The sequence below is a fragment of the Notolepis coatsorum genome (assembly GCF_963971535.1).
Source record: "Notolepis coatsorum genome assembly, chromosome: 4".
Taxonomy (NCBI): Eukaryota; Metazoa; Chordata; class Actinopteri; order Aulopiformes; family Paralepididae; genus Notolepis; species Notolepis coatsorum.
The window spans coordinates 9,539,133-9,557,494 of record NC_140168.1 but is presented as its reverse complement, the minus strand read 5'-3'; the positions used below and the strand labels follow the sequence as shown (position 1 = coordinate 9,557,494).

The 18,362-nt window shown below is 46.7% G+C and overlaps 1 protein-coding gene across 1 annotated transcript in view; it reads right to left on the bottom strand.

Annotated features, from left to right (window-relative positions):
• Positions 1 to 275: 275 nt before the first annotated feature.
• The window catches only part of LOC311226919 (uncharacterized protein), a 60,884-nt gene continuing 42,797 nt past the window's right edge, over positions 276 to 18,362 (bottom strand). The window contains exons 13-15 of the mRNA XM_084312385.1: positions 4,708 to 4,827; positions 2,835 to 2,976; positions 276 to 1,124 (exon numbers count right to left, since the gene is read on the bottom strand). Of these exons, the coding sequence (XP_084168511.1) occupies positions 781 to 1,124; positions 2,835 to 2,976; positions 4,708 to 4,827 (606 nt within the window). The 3' untranslated portion in view covers positions 276 to 780. The remainder of the gene's footprint in view (positions 1,125 to 2,834; positions 2,977 to 4,707; positions 4,828 to 18,362) is intronic.

The following is an 18,362-nucleotide window of genomic DNA, read 5'->3' as shown; positions in this document are numbered from 1 at the left end:
TCACAAGATTCCTCCTCGGTTCATGTTTACCTGATAACGGTCCCAGCTTCCCATTTGTAACAGATTATACATTTAAACCAATTTATTCAGCCATTCAAACATTTCCCCCAAAATACAGTACAAATTGAAATACTATTAGTAGTAAGCCAATGAAGCCATAATAATCAAATTTCAAACCTTTATTTAAACTCGAAAGGCAACAGAGTTTTCCCTCGTTTACAGTCACGTCGAGTGTACATACAGAAATAAGCAAAGCAACAAAAAAGCATATAAAATCAGAATAAGATGAGGCAAAAAGTAAGGATAACAAATAAATTAAAACGGGTAGAACTTGATTGACAAATGTTGGAGATCAAGGTCTTAAACTCTGCAACAGAGTTGTACAGATACCGAGATGTCACACCATGTTACCTGTTTATTGCACAATGTTTTTTTTTTATTGGATTCTATTATATGTTGTACCACTGTATTGCACATCTTTGCGGGCCAGACCACCCGCATTTCATTGTATACTTGTATGCCGTGACAATTAAAACTCTTGACTTGACTTGAACCACAAGCTTTAAGGACTGTTGAGTTCATTCCATGAGCTAGAGGGGCATCATAGCAAAATGCAGATTTACCCTGTTCTGAGCAAACTCAACGAGACCTTAACACTTGCCCAAGCTTAATTCCTTTTTACCCCCTTGAATGCCCAAGGCCACTTCAATGTTAACGTTAATATCGCCTAATCTATGTTTTAAATTATGTGTCTAATCTGCCCGTCGCATTATCAATTACCTATTTCCAGTCAACATTGTCGAAGCAGATTGTTTTCAAGTTCAGTTGTTCATATAGGTTAGAATCCAACTGAAGAAGCAATTGTATCATTATCAAACTTGATTTGGTTCCTTTATGTCTAACCATGTCAATGACGTCCCGTGCTTTCTCTTTCCTGATTCTCTCCTTTGCAGACTCCATTTCTTCGTCATTGATGACACGCTGTGCGAGAAGTCCATCCAGCAAGCTGTTGAGAACAGGATCGGACACTCTCTTGATGAACTCCGTCCTCACGGAAAGCAGATCTGATGAGAGAATCTGTGTCTGCACATTTTGTCCACTTGGAACATCATCTAGAAGACAATCTGGACAAAGACTTTTATTAAGAAACCAGCTAAGCACAAATTAATTCAGTCACCAGTTTTTTTTTTATGACATACATGACACAGATATAAGAATCTAATCATCTAAACTAATCTAATCATGACATTTAAGACATGTATGACATACAGATATATATCTCTGAGCACCAGACTGTGCTATTAAACCAGGAAGTGCAGCACTGTTGATAAGGCTGTCAGCAGTAGCCTCCACTACTGTATAGTGCCCTGCGCTGCAACACAACAAGAGTGAACAAAAAACGCTCATGGACCCGCGGTCTCACGCTGACTGATCGCTTGTGTTGTCACGCTGTGTGTCAGACTCTGGATGCTTTAGACACCCGCCCACCTCTACCTCTGATTGGCTTACCATGACATTTTACTCAACCTCAGCCAATCGCGCGCTGAGGTTGGCTGAGAAGGACAGAATGCATCTCGGCGCAGAGATCTTTCTGATGAAAAAAAAGAGCTTCATTCATAGTAACGCGCCGCATTTTTTTGCAGTAACGGTAACGGCGTTATTAACCCATTCTCTGCCACCACTTTGATCATCCTAAACCATCCTCTGCCAGCGCTATTTGTCTATGGAGATGTTCATCTTCTTTGCAGGGCTATAACTTTTTTAATTGTATTGCTAAATTGACATTACTATGGCCCATTCAACATCAATTATCTATCGTTCAGGATGTAGGAACGTTTTACTTTTTCATTCACATTCATACTAAAATACCGTCTAGAGTATAAATATGTTTTTATCGTTTTCTGCAGTATTTCATATATAGATATAGGCATAAATGCATATATTAGATTATCAAATGCAGTTTGATAACGATCCATGCTATATTAAAAATGTCAACTGTACATGGTCCTAAACGTCATGACTGATCATCTGCGGGTGAACGGAGGGGGGGGGGGTCGTTTATAATTCAATGACCGACGTTAAATGATTTATGTAGTATGGGTGATATATTGATCAGAGCAGTTTGTATCGAAAATGATAAAGAAAAACGCTGAAACTCACATCAGTCTCCTCGTAGCGTTGGGCGATGAGAGTGGAGCAAACAGATCCCAATTATGTGATGTTGATTGATGCGATCCATTTCCGGTTTGTATATTACTAATGCACGTCCAAATCATGTTGATTATTGAGTTATGGCAAAGATCCATATCCACGGTGTCTGTATTGAGCCCCGGGACGATAAACGAGTGGCCGGACGAAATTAGGGGACGGCCCGAGCTCCAACGGGCACTTCCGGTTTGGCAACTCGCCAATCGGCCACCAGGTGGCAGTATTGAAGCGTTGCAGAGTTGTGCTGGCTCAGACAGCATCAGCCAAGACTCCGTGGGTGAAATATGAATACCATGACGAAAATATGAAATATTGATCTCAAACACGCCTTAAGGCGTGATTGGCGGAGAATGGGTTAAGATTGGAAGAGTAATCCGTTAGATTACTCGTTACTGAAAAAACTAACGCCGTTACTCCCATCACTGGTAACAGGGCTGTGCAATTGTGCAGTGTTGTGCAAAGAATATGAACCGTGTCATTATCAGATGCTCAGTTATATACAGTTAAGAATACATTATTATTTACTGACACTGTAGATATGACTGCAATTCTACGAATCAAACTATAACTGAACATTTTGTTTAAGTGATAATTCTGATCCTTCCATTCAAGGAGTACAGGTTTACCTGTCAGGTCAATTCTCCGAAGCCAAGGAATCCTCCCATGCGGACTCGCTAGCGACAAGCCAAGAGAATCTGCATTTGGTTCCAGGAACACTTCAAATGTAGGGTGGAAATTTGGTCCATAGTTCAGATCAAACAGCGCACTCTAAGAACAGATGACAAAGCAATTGCAATAGACCAAAACCATTAAGATTTCTTTATATAAATTAATATTCCTTAACTCAAGGTCATGTGTTTACCTTTCACCTGGCAATAATATAGGTTTCAAGCGAGCAGCCGCAAGATTTGCGCATACGCTGCAAAAAACACACTTTATCTCACAATCTAGAAAACCAGCCTGGATTATTTTGAAACAGGGCAATGTTTATCTTGGGATTGTGAACGAACGAGGGTATGTAGAAACAAACTCTTTCTTTACATGTTGGACTATAAAATTTAAATAGTGTCTGTCAAATGAGCCTATTATATATACTATTGTCTCCATAGCTATAATATACAATAGCTCCGCAAAGATCGTGAAATATCGTGAAAATGGTAAAAAGAAACTGGCGCCAGGCAGTACAGATGGGAAAAGAGCGTGGCGCTCAATGAGTTAATGATGCACTAATGAATTTTGATCGCTTCGAATGAGGACCGCTTAGACACAACCCATGTACAATTACACGGAATAAATGCAGAATTTAGTCTGTGTTCCCTATTGCCATAAATTACACTTATTCCACATAATCATACATGGTCCTCATTCCAAATGATCGAAAAACTTGCATTTTTTAAATGAGCTTGTAAATGAGCTCAAAGTAATATTCCCTTACAAATATGTATTATGGTAGTTTGATGTATAAATGATTGTATGTCCTGTTGTATGCTGTCTGACGGATCTTCATTTGCCCGGCTGTGATAGGTAGCTAGCATAGCATAGTGTTAAATGTTACAGTCAGGGACCAGCGATGCGGTAACCTTGGTTTCACTGGAATTATGTTGCTAGGGAACAGTATTTTCTGCAAGTTATTGCATCAGCAAACATTGCAACAGGAAATAAACATGGGTCCTTTTAGAATGTTACTGTTGTCACTTTGAAACCGTCTACAATCCAATTTAAACTGTGATCGTAATGTGTCGTGTTTGTGTGTGTGTATGTGTACAGTATGTGTGTGTATTTATGTGTGTGTGTATATGTATACGTGTGTGTGTATGTGTGTGTCTGTATATGTGTGTGTGTGTGTGTGTGTATGTATATATGTGTGTGTGTGTATGTGTGTGCTGTATACTACTTGCCTGATTCATCATCCTATGTGTGTGTGTAACTTTGATTGCCATTGCCAATTTGGCCGCGAATGTAACAGAATAACCCATGTCCAATTGCACTGACCCGGTTCGATTCCCGCTCCTCCCGGGCAGCGTGTCGATGTGTCCTTGAGCAAGACACTTAACCCCTAATTGCTCCCGATGAGCAGGTTGGCACCTTGCATGGTTGCCTCCGCCGTCGGTGTGTGCATGTGTGTGAGTGAATGTGTGAGTGAATGGGTAAAATGTGAGTAACAAATTGTAAAGCGCTTTGGATAAAAGCGCTATATAAAAAGCAGCCATGTGGACATAAATAAAGATTTTAAGTGTATGTGTGTATGTATATGTGTGTGTGTGTATATGTGTTGTGTGTGTATGTATATGTTTGTGTGTGTATGTATGTATGTATGTATGTATGTATGTATGTATGTATGTATGTATGTATGTATGTATGTATGTATGTATGTATGTATGTATGTATGTATGTATGTATGTATGTATGTATGTATGTATGTATGTATGTATATGTGTGTATGTGTGTATGTATATATGTGTGTGTATGTATATGTGTGCATGTGTGTGTAATCCTTACCTCAGGTTGTAGTTCATACGTCTTTGGGTGAGTGCAGCGCAGGCTGTATCTTTCGCCGATGGTCAGAACACAGTTGGATGTGGTGGTGAGGCATTCTGTCTTCTCATGTTGTGCTTTTACCTTCAAATCAGAACAAGTGGATCAGATAGTTTAGTATTATTACTATTCAGTTAACAGAAATAGAACATTTCACATTATTCTACTATCACGAGTTAGCAAGACAATTGTTTGCTTGTACTTCACAAGAGACACAAGTGCGCCAGCACATTTAAGGTGTTGCAAGCTCCAAATGGCAAAAATCACATGGTTTCAAGAGCTTCAAGGCATCCAATATGTTACCAGGAAGCCCCACCAGACACTGTGGCATCCCATCTGAGAATCAAGAACCAAGAGGTTTATTGGTCACATACTGTAAGTTACATACCAGGGCATAGAGTGATATGCGGGTGGTCATGCCCGCATTGATTGTGCAAAATACAATAATACAAATAGGCATAGAAAAAAATTAAATAGGTAAGACACAAGATATGCATGGTAAAAAAAAGACATGCTAAGTTCCTGAGAAACTGGTTCCTATATACACTACTATACAATATACAATTTACAATTTAACTCTTAATGTAAACTATACTATACAGTAACTCCTTCCTTTAAAGTGACTTTCTATTTTTTAAAGTGACATTTTGTTTAAACTAAGTGATTGTTTTAGCAGTTGCCGCATGAGTGTTGTGTGTGTGTGTCTGTGTGTGCTCATGTGTACTTGTGAGTGGAGAGTTCAGTGTTCAGTGTTCTGATGGCCTGGGGGAAGAAGCTGAGCCGGAGTCTCTCCGTTCTTGCAGCGTGTGACCGTAGGCAGTTGCCTGACCGCAGCAGCTTGAACAGGCTGTTGTTGGGGTGGTGGGGGTCTTTCATTATTCTGCAGGCTCTGGATTTGCACCTCCTGTTATATAAGTCCTGCAGGGGTGGTAGTGCAATACCCGTAGTACGCTCTGCTGAGCGCACAACTCTCTGGAGTGCCTTCCTGTCCTGTACCGTGCTGTTTCCAAACCAGGCAGTGATGTTTCCAATCAGAATGTTCTCTACAGCCCTGGAATAGAAGGGAGCTATATCTTTAATAACTCAGAAAGTTGCTTGGTCAAACCCTATGACTGCCACACGCCTGCTTTGCACCTAACTTGACACGAAGTGTTTGCTTCATAATGGGGAAGCGGCATGCCAAGTAGTGTTGCGCAATACACAGATACTAGAAAAGTATCGCGATACCCAGCTATTAAAAACAAACTTTTAGAATAATAGCCTTATTAACCCATTCTCTGCCGGGCATTGTACCCATCATTGTACCCTCTCTGCCAGCGCTATAAGTCTATGGAGATGTTCACCTTCTTTGCAGGGCTATAACTTTTTAAATTGTATTGCTAAATTGACATTACTATGGCCCATTCAACATCAATTATCTATCGTTCAGGATGTAGGAACGTTTTACTTTTTCATTCACACATTCATACTAAAATAGCGTCTAGAGTATAAATATGTTTTTATCGTTTTCTGCAGTATTTCATAGAACGTGAGATATAGGCATAAATGCATATATTAGATGATCAAATGCAGTTTGATACCGATCAACGTTATATTAAAAATGTCAACTGTACATGGTCCTAAACGTCATGACTGGTCATCTGCGGGTAAACGGAGGGGGGGGGGGGGGGGGGGGCGTTTATAATTCAATGACCGACGTTAAATGATTTATGTAGTATGGGTGATATATTGATCAGAGCAGTTTGTATCGAAAATGGTAAAGAAAAACGCTATTGATTGACTTGCGCGACCTAGTCAATTCGGTAGAAGAGTCTGGTGGGCAAGATTGTGCATGACCAGCCTGTGATCTAAATATTACCTATGGCTTGATGGAATCACATCAATATAGAGAGATGAAAACAATACAATACGTTATTTCAATTGATATGAATAGCTAGTTACGTTAATATAGAGAGATGAACGTTATTTCGATTGATATGAATAGCTAGTTACGTTAATATAGAGAGATGATAAATTAATTAAACGTAAAAAATTATTTATATATATTGAACTGCGAGTGATTCGAACTTGTGACCATAGGCTCCACAGCAACATGGCGAACGAGTTGAGCTAAGTGCGTCGTTGTTAAAACTGAGCGACTAATGCATAATTTACACTTGTGCCAATTGCGTGCGTTTGTCTAAGTATTATTATTCTAAGTATTATTATTATTATTATTATTATTATCTACCGGCAAGGACGCGAGAAGGGGAGGTGCGGCAGGGGCTGCAGCACCCCCTGCTGGATGGGAGTGTAACTGCAACTGCAAGGTTGTTTTGGATTTTATTCCAAATTTGTAACCGAGGCTACTCATGTCACAGAGCGGAACGGCACTGCAGATTTACCCTACTCTTGGAATTCATTCAGATCGTCATAGGGGCGCTGTCTCGATAATGCAGTGTTATTAACAGCGTGTAGCGGCCTGGAAGCGTCAACGCGGAACTGGAAATCCATTGGTAAAAAAAAATAGACACAGCGGCTGCGCCCTGCCTGGGATAGTTAACTTTTGGGACAGTGAATTCGCAGTAAAGGAATATATGAACAAGCCAGCAGAACTATCCGAGCCCCCGGGAGGGTGATCAAAGACCTTTTGCATGTAGGCGATCATGTATGCAGGGAACGAATTGCAGAGGGAGGGCGCAACAGCCAGGTGGGGTAAGCTGGGCTGTGATGTGTGCATCAGAACGGTTACTTGTCTCGCACGCTCAGAGCGCGGAGTTGGGCAGCGGTTTTGATTGAAAAGTTTGATTGAAAAGTTTATTAACAGATTGCAGAATGGGTACAGTACAGTACAGCTCAATACATACAATTGTTAAGGGGATGCAGACCAGAGAAAGACTTTCGTCTTGTTTACATCAGGGTCCCCCATTTTCAATTCATCATAGTATCCTCTAGTGAACGAGAGTGTTGGTTATGACGTGACAGACAGTGGAGCTGTTTGCAGATAGCGAGCATTTTGACGTGTTGCGTGGTGGCGATGTCTCGCAGACAATACAACTACAAGTATAATTATATAATATATATATTTTATATATAAAAAAATTATATAAAAAAAAAAGAAAATTAATCAAAAACGATCGATATCTCAGCACCCCCACTCCCCGCGGACTTCTCGCGTCCCTGTCTACCGGCGTGGCGGCAAAACCTGCATTATTAAACCTGCGTGTGTGTGTGAGCGTGTGGGCGTGTGGGGGCAAAATGAGCGTGTGGGGTAAAAACTAAATGCGCATGCGTGCGTTACCGGCGTAGGGGCGAAACGAGCGTAGATCGCTGGCCAATCAGAGCAACGCGGAAGGGAAGGTTTGTTGCCGAAAGGATACAGGCGTCCGGAAGCGGCGCGCCGAGGACTGCCTTTGTTTTGACAGCTGGCACATGCGCAGTCGGCACGCGACAGAAGCGAGGTATCCGCGCGGTTACAAAATCTGGGCTGCACGCGGCCACGCGCGCCTGATGCGCGCGGATGAGCACGCCGATGAGAATTACACAAATGACATCACGCGCACCAATGCGCACACGCGGATGCGACTAGCGGGAGTAAGTATGGATCGGCCTTTACAAGCCTGATGCAGTTGAGCAACCAGCGTCAGCTGAATAGACATCCCTGAATCTCTCTCTCTAATAATTTGTCATGTTCAGTTATAATATTATATTCCATTACTGTTCCTGATATTTTAGGCTTCTGCCGTGGTATCGTTTAGAACCGGTACCGTGATACTTAGGCTGGTATCGGTATCGAAGTGAACATTTTGGTAATGTGACAACACTAGTGCCAAGTCTTGTGTCGTTCGGCCACATGGTGGCGCTACTCACAAAAATAAACAGTACACAAACTTGCCATGATCCTAGATACTTTTTTTAATAGATTTTTTTTATCAAAGATCAAAATGTACAACTTAGATACAAGATACAAGAGTTTTATTTGTCACGGCATACAGGTATACAGTGAAATGCGGGGGGTCTCGCCCGCAACGATGTGCATAATACAAGTAATAATATAAGAGTCCAACCAATAGAGCGACAAAAAACTTGCAAAAAACAAGTAAACAAAGTAGGCATATCGGTATCTGTACATGGGCTATTTACAGAGCATGCCACAGGTCCTGTGGCAGTGCAGTACACTGTTAGCTACGGATGAGGCATTGGGTCTTTATGTACACTGCTATACAATGCTATATTATACGATCTCAAGCTATACTATTCTTAAAGTGATCTTTCCTTCTGTAAAGTGTCCATAGTGTGAGCGTGTGCAGCATGAGTGTGTGTGTGCTCATGTTAAAGTGGCTGCTAGTGTGTGAGCGTGTACAGTGTGTGTGTTGTGTGTGTGCTCATGTGTGCTTGTGCGTGGAGAGTTCAGTGTTCAAGGCTCTGATGGCCTGGGGGAAGAAGCTGAGCCTAAGTCTCTCTGTCCTCGTTACTGGTGCTCGCAGGCGTTTGCCTGACCGCAGCAGCATGAACAGGCTGTTGTTGGGGTGGTGAGGGTCTTTCATTATCCTGCAGGCTCTGGATTTGCACCTCTTGTTGTATAGGACCTGCAGGGTTAGTAGTGCAATACCCGTGGTACGCTCGGCTGAGCGCACCACTCTCTGTAGGGCCTTCTTGTCCTGTGCCTTGCTGTTGCCATACCAGGCAGTGATGTTTCCAGTCAAGATGCTCTCTACAGCTCCGGAGTAGAAGGACTGGAGTATCTTCCCAGATACTCTGAACTTCCTTAACTGTCTCAGGTGGTAGAGGCGCTGCTTCACCTTTTTTACGACTGAGTCTATGTGTGTTGTCCATGTCAGGTCCTCTGAGATGTGGACCCCCAGGTACTTGAAGCTGCTCACCCTGTCCACGGTAGCCCTGTTATATATCGTATTTGCATCGCGTCCCGCTCTGAGCCTTACGAGATACTTCTATCTCCTGTGATACTTAATGTATCTCCCACGAATAAAAAACACATGCACCCCACCTGTATGGGGCCCCGCCCCTTACGGTGGCACCACCCATATAACCATGACTCTGGTCATGAAACACCCTTCCTCTGTTTTCGTCCCAGCGTATTGGATGCGTGCACCATACGAGACTAGCGGAATGAAAAGATTAAGGAAGATTAATAATGTTGGAAGCTTACCGGAGGTTGCTGGCCCCTGGCATCTTCGACGCATGTTTTCGGCGACACGACGGGCCTGTGTTGATGTTCCTCGTTTGATGACTGCACATCGAGGTTCAGCTGTACAAGGCTGGCTGTCGGGCCAGCTTGTACTCAGGTAGGCCCTGTGTCTTCAGGCATGGGTATTAGTGTTAGTAATGCTGGTTTGTTTTGTTAACACAACCATGTTGTGTGTTGGCGCCGGGGGCAGGATGGTTTGGTGAACGTTCTCTGCAGGGAACGGTTTCCAAGCTGTCTTGGGCGTGCTGCTAAAACATCTGAAGCTATGCTACATGCTATCGCTACTGCCGCATGCTATTACTACTGCTAATTGCTATGCTGTTTTAATGTCTCCGCCGTGAGATGTTGTCACTCTCCCGCCTCTTGCCCGGTTCATCAATGAAGGTCAGTCGGTAGCTGTTGTGGGGCTTTTTGAGTTCTATTTACCTTTTTCGGGTAAATGGGTTGACAACGGGGTAGGTCGTGGCTAGGTTCCTAGCCAGGTATTTTACCTTGTGTTCCGGCGGGGTTTGTTGAACGGTGTTCCCATCTGGGTTGGCGTCGGGTAGTGGGGCTATGGGTCCAGCCGACATGATAAACATGTTGCGTGTCTGTGCACAGGCAATTGTTGTCTTGGGTCCCACATTGCCTGGCGTTAGGCTGCAGTAGTATAAGGGCAGGGCCGCCTGGGAGAAATGTGAGGCCCTGTGCGTTTTTAGACGCGAGGCCCCCCACCTCCTGGGGCGGCCCTGTGTAGGGGGCTATTGTTTCGTTTTGTCACTCTGCTATGAGAAGGTCTGTCTTGCTACAGCTTTCTCTCCTCTCAAACCATTCATACTGACGGTCAATCGGTATACTGGGGGAGTAGTGCGGGGGGGGGGCTTTGTTTACCTTTTTTGGTAAATGGGCTAAACTAGGGCTGGTGTTCTGTTGTGAATATTTTGAATGAAGACGGGTCTGGTCCGTCTCCCCTTAAACTTTGTGTGTATGGGTTTGCTCATTCTACAGTTTTTTGTGGTTTAGCTCTTTTATTCATTTAACCCTTTCATGGTGCACACCACAGTGGAGGGTGCTGTTTGCAATCACCACTGGTGCTCCATGTTAACGTCAGTCCTTTGTTTTTGATATATTGAAACAATGCCCCGCCCGGCCGACACCATGGGTGGGTCGGCCTGGCGAGTGGCTGGTGGGCTGTTAAGGCTTGTACCGCCACGGTATGGAATTGGCAACTATTAGAACTGTGTTTGAATTGCTGGTTTTTTCTATTAAAAAAATGGTGTCTGGTGGAGGGGCCTTGAGGGCCAGCCGACGTCGACACATCGCGCGAGGTTGTTGACGTTATTAGCTTTGACCCAGCCGCAAGCTATAACCGCTCAGGGTTCCCCTCTCCGCAGGGGATTTTGGTCTTCTGCTGGAGCGCGGGCGGTATTGTCCTAGGCCCTACACCGCCTCACACCGCGCAGCCAGAAGAAGAGAGAGCACGGCCTCGTCAGCGGCGATGACGGGGTCCTCGACAGGCGGCCATGTTTTTCCCCCGCCAGAGGTATCCTGGGCGTTGATTCGACAGGTGTCCACAAGGCCGACAGCCTTGGCGGCCGAGGGATCGGCCATGTAGGATGGGTTCGGCTTGAACAAACAAGCCGTCACCGTCCTGCCGCGAGCAGCCCGCTCTCCGATCACTCCCTTCCCCAACACCAGCGGAAGAAGTGGGCTCTGATTGTTTCCTTTGGCTGCGGGCCGCGTGCCTTCGTTGATGCGCGGGCGGCCCCCCTTTTTTCGCTTCTCATGGGGACAGGGGCTGACACCCAGTTGATGGCTGAGCCTGGGTCTGTCCGTGAGAATGTTGTGCTGTCAAGCGGCTCCCACACCTTGAACTGTGTTGGTTGAGCCTGGTGTTACGTCTGTCAACTTAAGTGTTGTCAGCAGGGGGGCTCGAAACCTTTTGAGGCACACAGTGCGGGCTTCCCCGGCCTCGCCTTCGCCAGGCCAGGTATCATGTTGGTGCCTCCCACTCCTGAAATATTGGCAAGTGGTCGCAGCTCACATGGTTTGGGGTGGTAGTAATATCACTGCAGGGCTACGGTGTGTAGGAACTCATGGGGGCCTTACACCTTGCATGTCCGGCTGCAGAACAACTCCTTCAGCATGTTCTGGAGGGGTGTTCAGTGGGGGGGCTTTTTTCATCGGAAGCCCCCCGTATCAGATCGGCCCTTTCTGTCGGGGTTCCCCCTTGGGTGCGATTGCCTCGTGGGTGTGTCAGGGTCAGGTGTTCCGACACGGAACGCGCTCCTCGCACGGTTCCGGGGTTGTCTACGCACAGGGGGGGGACCGGGCCAACTATCTACAGTTCCTGGCGGATCTGCGCCACGTGACGGCGGGTGCGTTGGGAGTGTCGTCACATATGACTACGGCAGTACCATATGTCGAGGTAGATGGAGAGAACGGTGAGGCGGGGACTTGTGTTTACACAACCCCACCCGTTTTCAGGTTTGGTACAGACCCTGTTGTCGGGGTCTCCAGCAGGGACAGCTCTGGTCAACGAGATCCAATCTCTGTGGACGAAGCAAGCCATCGTCGTGGCGTTCTCCTCCCGGTGTTCTCAGCCCGAGAAGTCGGGAGGGAGGGGTGTAAGACCCAGGCTGGACCTGTCCCATGGGAAGGTTCAGCATTTTTTGGATCGTCTCCTACCTGTTGAACACTGTCAGGTGGGGGTCTGGTTCTCCTCCATAGACCTGTAGGATGCGTATGCGCATCCCCGATCTTCCATCCTAGGGCTTACCTACGCTTCCTTTGCAGGGTTAGCGTATGAGTACCAGAGGCTGCCGTTCGGTTTTCTCTGGCTCCCCGCATCTTCACCAAGTGCGTGGAGGCCGCACTGGGGCCTCTGCGTCATCCGGGGTTACGGAGTGTTCTGCCCTGATGACGTTCTGGTCCTTCGCGGTCAAGGTGGATCGTCAGGTCTCATACCAGGCAGGTCTCTACCAGCCTGGGGTTGCTGTAGACTGGATGTAGAGTATTCCTCTTCCCAGTCAACGGTTGGAGGGCTATGGGCATCCATCTCAGAGCGTGTTGTCAACACGCTCGGGAGGTTCCGTCCTAGGACGGTTACGGCGCTGTCTCACGTCGCGTTTTCACCGACGCCTCCCTCGCTGGTGATGCGTCGGGCCAACGCAGTAGGGGGCAGCTGGCAAACCATGCTGCCCGGTCTGCGCTACGTTCAATGTGTTGGTGTTGAAAGCGGTCCTTCTGGTCCACAAATGGTGTTGATCAGGACGGACGATACGACGTCAGTGTCGTGTATCGACAGACAGGGAGGAGTACGCTCCCCCTGTCTGCACCAGGCGGCGGGCGGCTGGCTATGGGCGTCCTCCATCTGCGCGGCCTGAGGGCTCCCCACATCCCCGGCAGGGAGAATGTGGGTGCAGGTGTACTGTCGCGGGGCGGCCCTCATCCTGACGGGTGAGGATTGCGTCTGGACATGGCCAGGCAGGTCTGGGACCGATGCCGTGCCGCCAGGGATTCTTCCCCATACATCTGTTAGGTCAGTTGTTGGGACGGGTACGTTGAGGGGCGCAGGTTCTTGATCCTGATGGTGTTACCATCTGGAATGCGCATGCTCCCTCCACTGTTGCGCTTACGCGGGCAGATGACGTATGTTCCAAGTGTGGTTTAAGGCGGGGGGCCGGGACTCAGTCTCCTGCCCCCTGGATGCTGTCCTTGGTTACCTCCAGTCTCTCCTTGATAGACTGTCGGCTTCGACGGTGAGGGTATATGCAGCAGCTATATCCTCCTATCATGAGGGGTTTGAGGGGATGTCTTGTTCAGCCACCCTCTTGTGAAGCGTTTCCTGCTTGGCGCTCGACGCGTTAAGCCGGTGCAACGCTCCTTGGCTCCGACTTGGGATCTTCAATTGGTCCTCGGTCGGTTGTCCTTGGCCCCGTTTGAGCCGCTCGAGCAGGCGCCGTGGGGACAGCTGTCCTTCAGGACCGCGTTCCTTCTGGCTGTCACTTCCGCTAAACGCGTAGGTGAGCTCTGTGCCCTCTCGGTACGTCCAGAGTGCCTGTCTTTTTGGACCGATTGCGGTGTCACTCTGCGACCTGATCTTGCTTTCGTGCCTAAGAATATCCGGAGTTCCTTCCGCTCCCGGGATATTGTGGTTCAGGCGTTTCGTCCTCCTCCTCACACTAGTGAGTTAGATGCGGGCCTTCACCTGTCATGTCCAGTCCGTGCTTGGGGATTTACCTCAGCCGTACTCAGGATTTCAGGGTTACCGTCCAGCTTTTTGTCTGTTACGGTGGGGCTTGTGCTGGTAAGGCACTGTCGGAGCAGCGCCTGTCCCATTGGTTGTGCGAGGGTGTTACCCGCTGCTACACGTTGGCTGGGCAGGATCCCCCTGGGGGCGTCAGGGCGCACTCCACTCGTGGGGTGGCTGCCTCTGCCGCTCTCCTGGGTGGGGCCTCGGTGGAGGCCATCTATGCTGCAGCTTCATGGTCCTCCCCGGGCTCCTTTGTAAGGTTTTTCCTCATGGACATGACCGGGGGTTTTGTCTCCCAGGCGGTTCTGGGGTCTGTGGCCTTTCCTGCTTCCCGTCCTTTGGAGTGTATGGGTATGGGCCACAGTGTGTTGAGTCACACGTGGTTCCGCCTGTACGGTGTGTTCAAGGGGTTCTAGTTTCCCTCTTGTTCGCATTCAGGTGGAGTTGACTGCGCCCCCCCTTCATTAGGGAGGATGGGGTGACAGGGCTCCCCGCACCCCTTGATGTGGGCTTACGGGTCCTCAGGGGGTACATCTGTCGGGTCTCGCGCCCGCTCTTCCCCATTATCTCGTAAGGCTCAGAGCGGGACGCGATGCAAATACGATATATAACGATAGGCGGGGCCCCATACAGGTGGGGTGCATGTGTTTTTTATTCGTGGGAGATACATTAAGTATCACAGGAGATAGAAGTATCTCGTAAGGCTCAGAGCGGGACGCTCAGCCAATACTAATATAACTATATAACTATAATCGTTTATCCTCAGTGGTGTGTGTGTCTCCTGCTGTCTCCTCCTAAAATCCACGATCAGCTCCTTGGTTTTACCAATGTTCAGGAGCAGGCTGTTGTCTTGGCACCAGCATTCCAGTACCTCAACCTCCTCCCGGTAGGCCTTCTCGTCGTTGTCCGAGATCAGCCCCACCACCACCATCCGCAAACTTCACTATGGAGTTGGAGCTGAACTTGGCCCCACAGTCGTGTGTGTAAAGTGAGTACAGCAGGGGGCTCAGAACACAGCCCTGGGGGGACCCGATGCTCAGGGTGATGGTGTTGGAGGTCTGACCCCCCACCCTGACGGCCTGGGGTCTTTCACTCAGAAAGTCCAGTATCCAGGCGCTCAGAGCGGAGCTCAGACCCAGCTCGATCAGCTTGTCCACCAGTCTGGTGGGGACTATGGTGTTGAACGCTGAGCTGTAGTCAATTACTTCTGGCGGTCAAGGTGAGAGAGGGTGCTGTGCAGTACTTGGGAGACCGCATCGTCAGTGGACCTGTTTGGCCTGTATGCAAATTGCATAGGGTCCATATCACTGGGGAGGGAGGCACAAATGTGATCCTTGACCAGCCTCTCGAAACATTTCATGGCCACAGAGGTGAGTGCCACCGGTCTGTAGTCATTGAGACATGTTGGGGAGGGTTTCTTTGGTACAGGGATGATGGTAGACATCTTGAAGCAGGCAGGGACCACTGACTCCGCCAGGGATTGATTAAATATGGCGGTGAACACAGGGGCTAGCTGGTTGGCACAGGACTTAAGTATGCGTTTGTGCCATTTGTGTCTCCAGTTTATCAGCATATGTCCGTTTTGCAAGTTTTACAGCCTTGCGCAGAGTATAGACTGTAGCCTTATACTCTTCCATGTTTCCTGACTTTCTGCCCAGGTTGTAGGCAGTGGTGCGGGATTTCAGAGTTGCTCTGATAGTACTATCCACCCACGGTTTCTGGTAACATGTTAAAATAATAGCTCTACTCAGGGGTGTAGCTGGGGGCGGGGTAGCTTAGGATGATTCCAAGGGCCCAGCACTGGGGGGGGGGGGCACATTTTTTTTTTTTTTTTACTAGACATCACTCAGGTGTATGATTGATGCTCTCATTGATACTATGTTTGTTTCTGAAGTGTGTGTGTGTGTGTGTGTGTGTGTGTGTGTGTGTGTGTGTGTGTGTGTGTGTGTGTGTGTGTGTGTGTGTGTGTGTGTGTGTGTGTGTGTGTGTGTGTGTGTGTGTGTGTGTGTGTGTGAGATATATAGAGAGAGGGGGGGTGAGAGAGATGAGGAAGGGGCAAGAGAGAAAGAGAGCTGGGAGAGTGTGTGTGAGAGAGAGAGGGGGGGGGGGGGGTGATTACTCAGCCCTTGTGTGGGTGAATGTAACAAGTTCCTAACGTTTTCTTTCCCCTATTATTTCATGCACACTTTATTCATTGTTTTAAATTATTATTTTCTTTTAAGTTATTTTGTGCAACACTCTGTTTTGAATTTGATGCAAATTTGCAATGCATGAGGGTCATCCTTTTGTGTTAAATGGCTGCATAAAGCAAGCATTTGTTGACTCGCATGTTGATAAGAGTATTAAAACTTGGAACTTGAAAAAGATCTGTTTAAGGTAGAAAAAAAAAGAAAAAAATGTGATTCAGACTGTCCAGGTCCGCTCCCACCACAGAGCTTGCTTTTTTGACCAGTTTGTTTATTTTGTGTGTGTTGGTGTTGCCCCCCCCAGCATACCACAGCGAAGAAGAGAGCACCAGCAACCACAGACTGGTAGAACATCTGCAGCAGTTTTCTGCAGACATTAAAAGACCTGAGCCTTCTCAGGAAGAACAGTCTGCTCTGTCCCTTCCTGTAGGGCCTCGATGTTGTTCGTCCAGTCCAGTTTACTATCACTTGACCCAGGGTTGTTCCCAGCCTAGTGCGACTCAAGGTTCTTTGGTAGACTATAAGCAGTGGTTCCCAAAGTCGGGGTCGCGACCCAAAGGTGGGCCGCGAACAGCCACGGGAGGGCCGCGAGATGATTAAAAAAGGCCACTGAACTTAGAAGCAGGCCAGGACAGTGTTTCTAGTTGTATTCTAAAATTCTATTCTATTGTATTCTAAAATGTGACTATATGGTTTTATATTAACTTAATAAATAAACAAAAACGAAAAATCTACTTATTTCAACGAACATTTCAAACTAAATAACAGATTATGCACATAAAACGCTGAAAACAACCGAAGCAACAATAGTATTACACTTTGGTTGCCTTGGGTTAAATTAATGATATACCATAGATTGCCAGCGCTATTTGTCTATGGAGAAAGTCCCCTTCTTTGCAGGGCTATAACTTTTTTAATTCTATTGCTACATTGCCATTATTAGGGCCCATTCAAAGTCCTATATGTATTGTTCATTGTGTAGCAACGTTAAACTTTTTCATTCACATATTCATAGTAAAGTATGGTCTAATGTATAAGTATGTTTTCATCTCTTTCTGCAACTTTCTCCAGAACGTGATATATAGCCCCAAATGCATTATATTGATGATGAAATACAGTTTGATGGCAATCAGCGCGATATAAAAAATTCCAACTAGACGTACTTCTAGAAGTTACTACACGTCATCTGATGTTGACCGGATGGGCGAGGGGGCGTTTATAATTCCGTGGGCAGCGTTATACCAATCATCTAATGTGGGTCAAATGTTGATAAAAGCAGTTAGTATCGAAGATGGTAACGTTACACACTGAAACTCACCCCAGTCTCCGCGCGCCGTTGGGCGATCATCGTCGAGTAGAAATTTTATCATTATGGGATATATTATTACCCGGCCCATCTCCAGCTTGTATAATGGTATATACGTCCAAATCATGTTGTTTATCGAGTTATTGGCAATCGATCGCTATGTAGAGTGACGAGCTAGAATGCCGGAACCAATACCGAGTGCCCGGAAGTAATAGGGCCGACCAGCAAAACCTCTACTGCGCTTCCTGTTAAGCGGTTGCGCCGATCGGCCACCAGATGGCGCTCCTGAACCGCCAGAGAGCTCAGTGGGTCCTGCTGGTGGACCTCAGGCCAGCGGAGGGGGAATATGAATCCGATTCCAGATTTTTGAAATATTGATATAAGGACGCTGTACAGCATCCCCCGGCAACTTTAGCATGGCCAGCAATGACGCTGTAAAGCGTTTTTAGGCAGTCAAAGTGTTAATGAGGCTATTATTATTATCATGGCAAAAAAAAAAGCCTGACGATGTGCATTGGGCCGCGGCTCTCTGACGCCTTATTTTCTGGGTCCCGGCCTGAAAAGTTTGGGAACCCCTGGACTATAGGGCTGTCCCCGACTAAGGATTTGGATGGTCGACTAGGATTGGCCAAAATTTGCCGTTAGTCGACTATTGGTCGACTTAAAAAAAAAGAAAAGAAAAAGAAATATTATTATATTCGACTA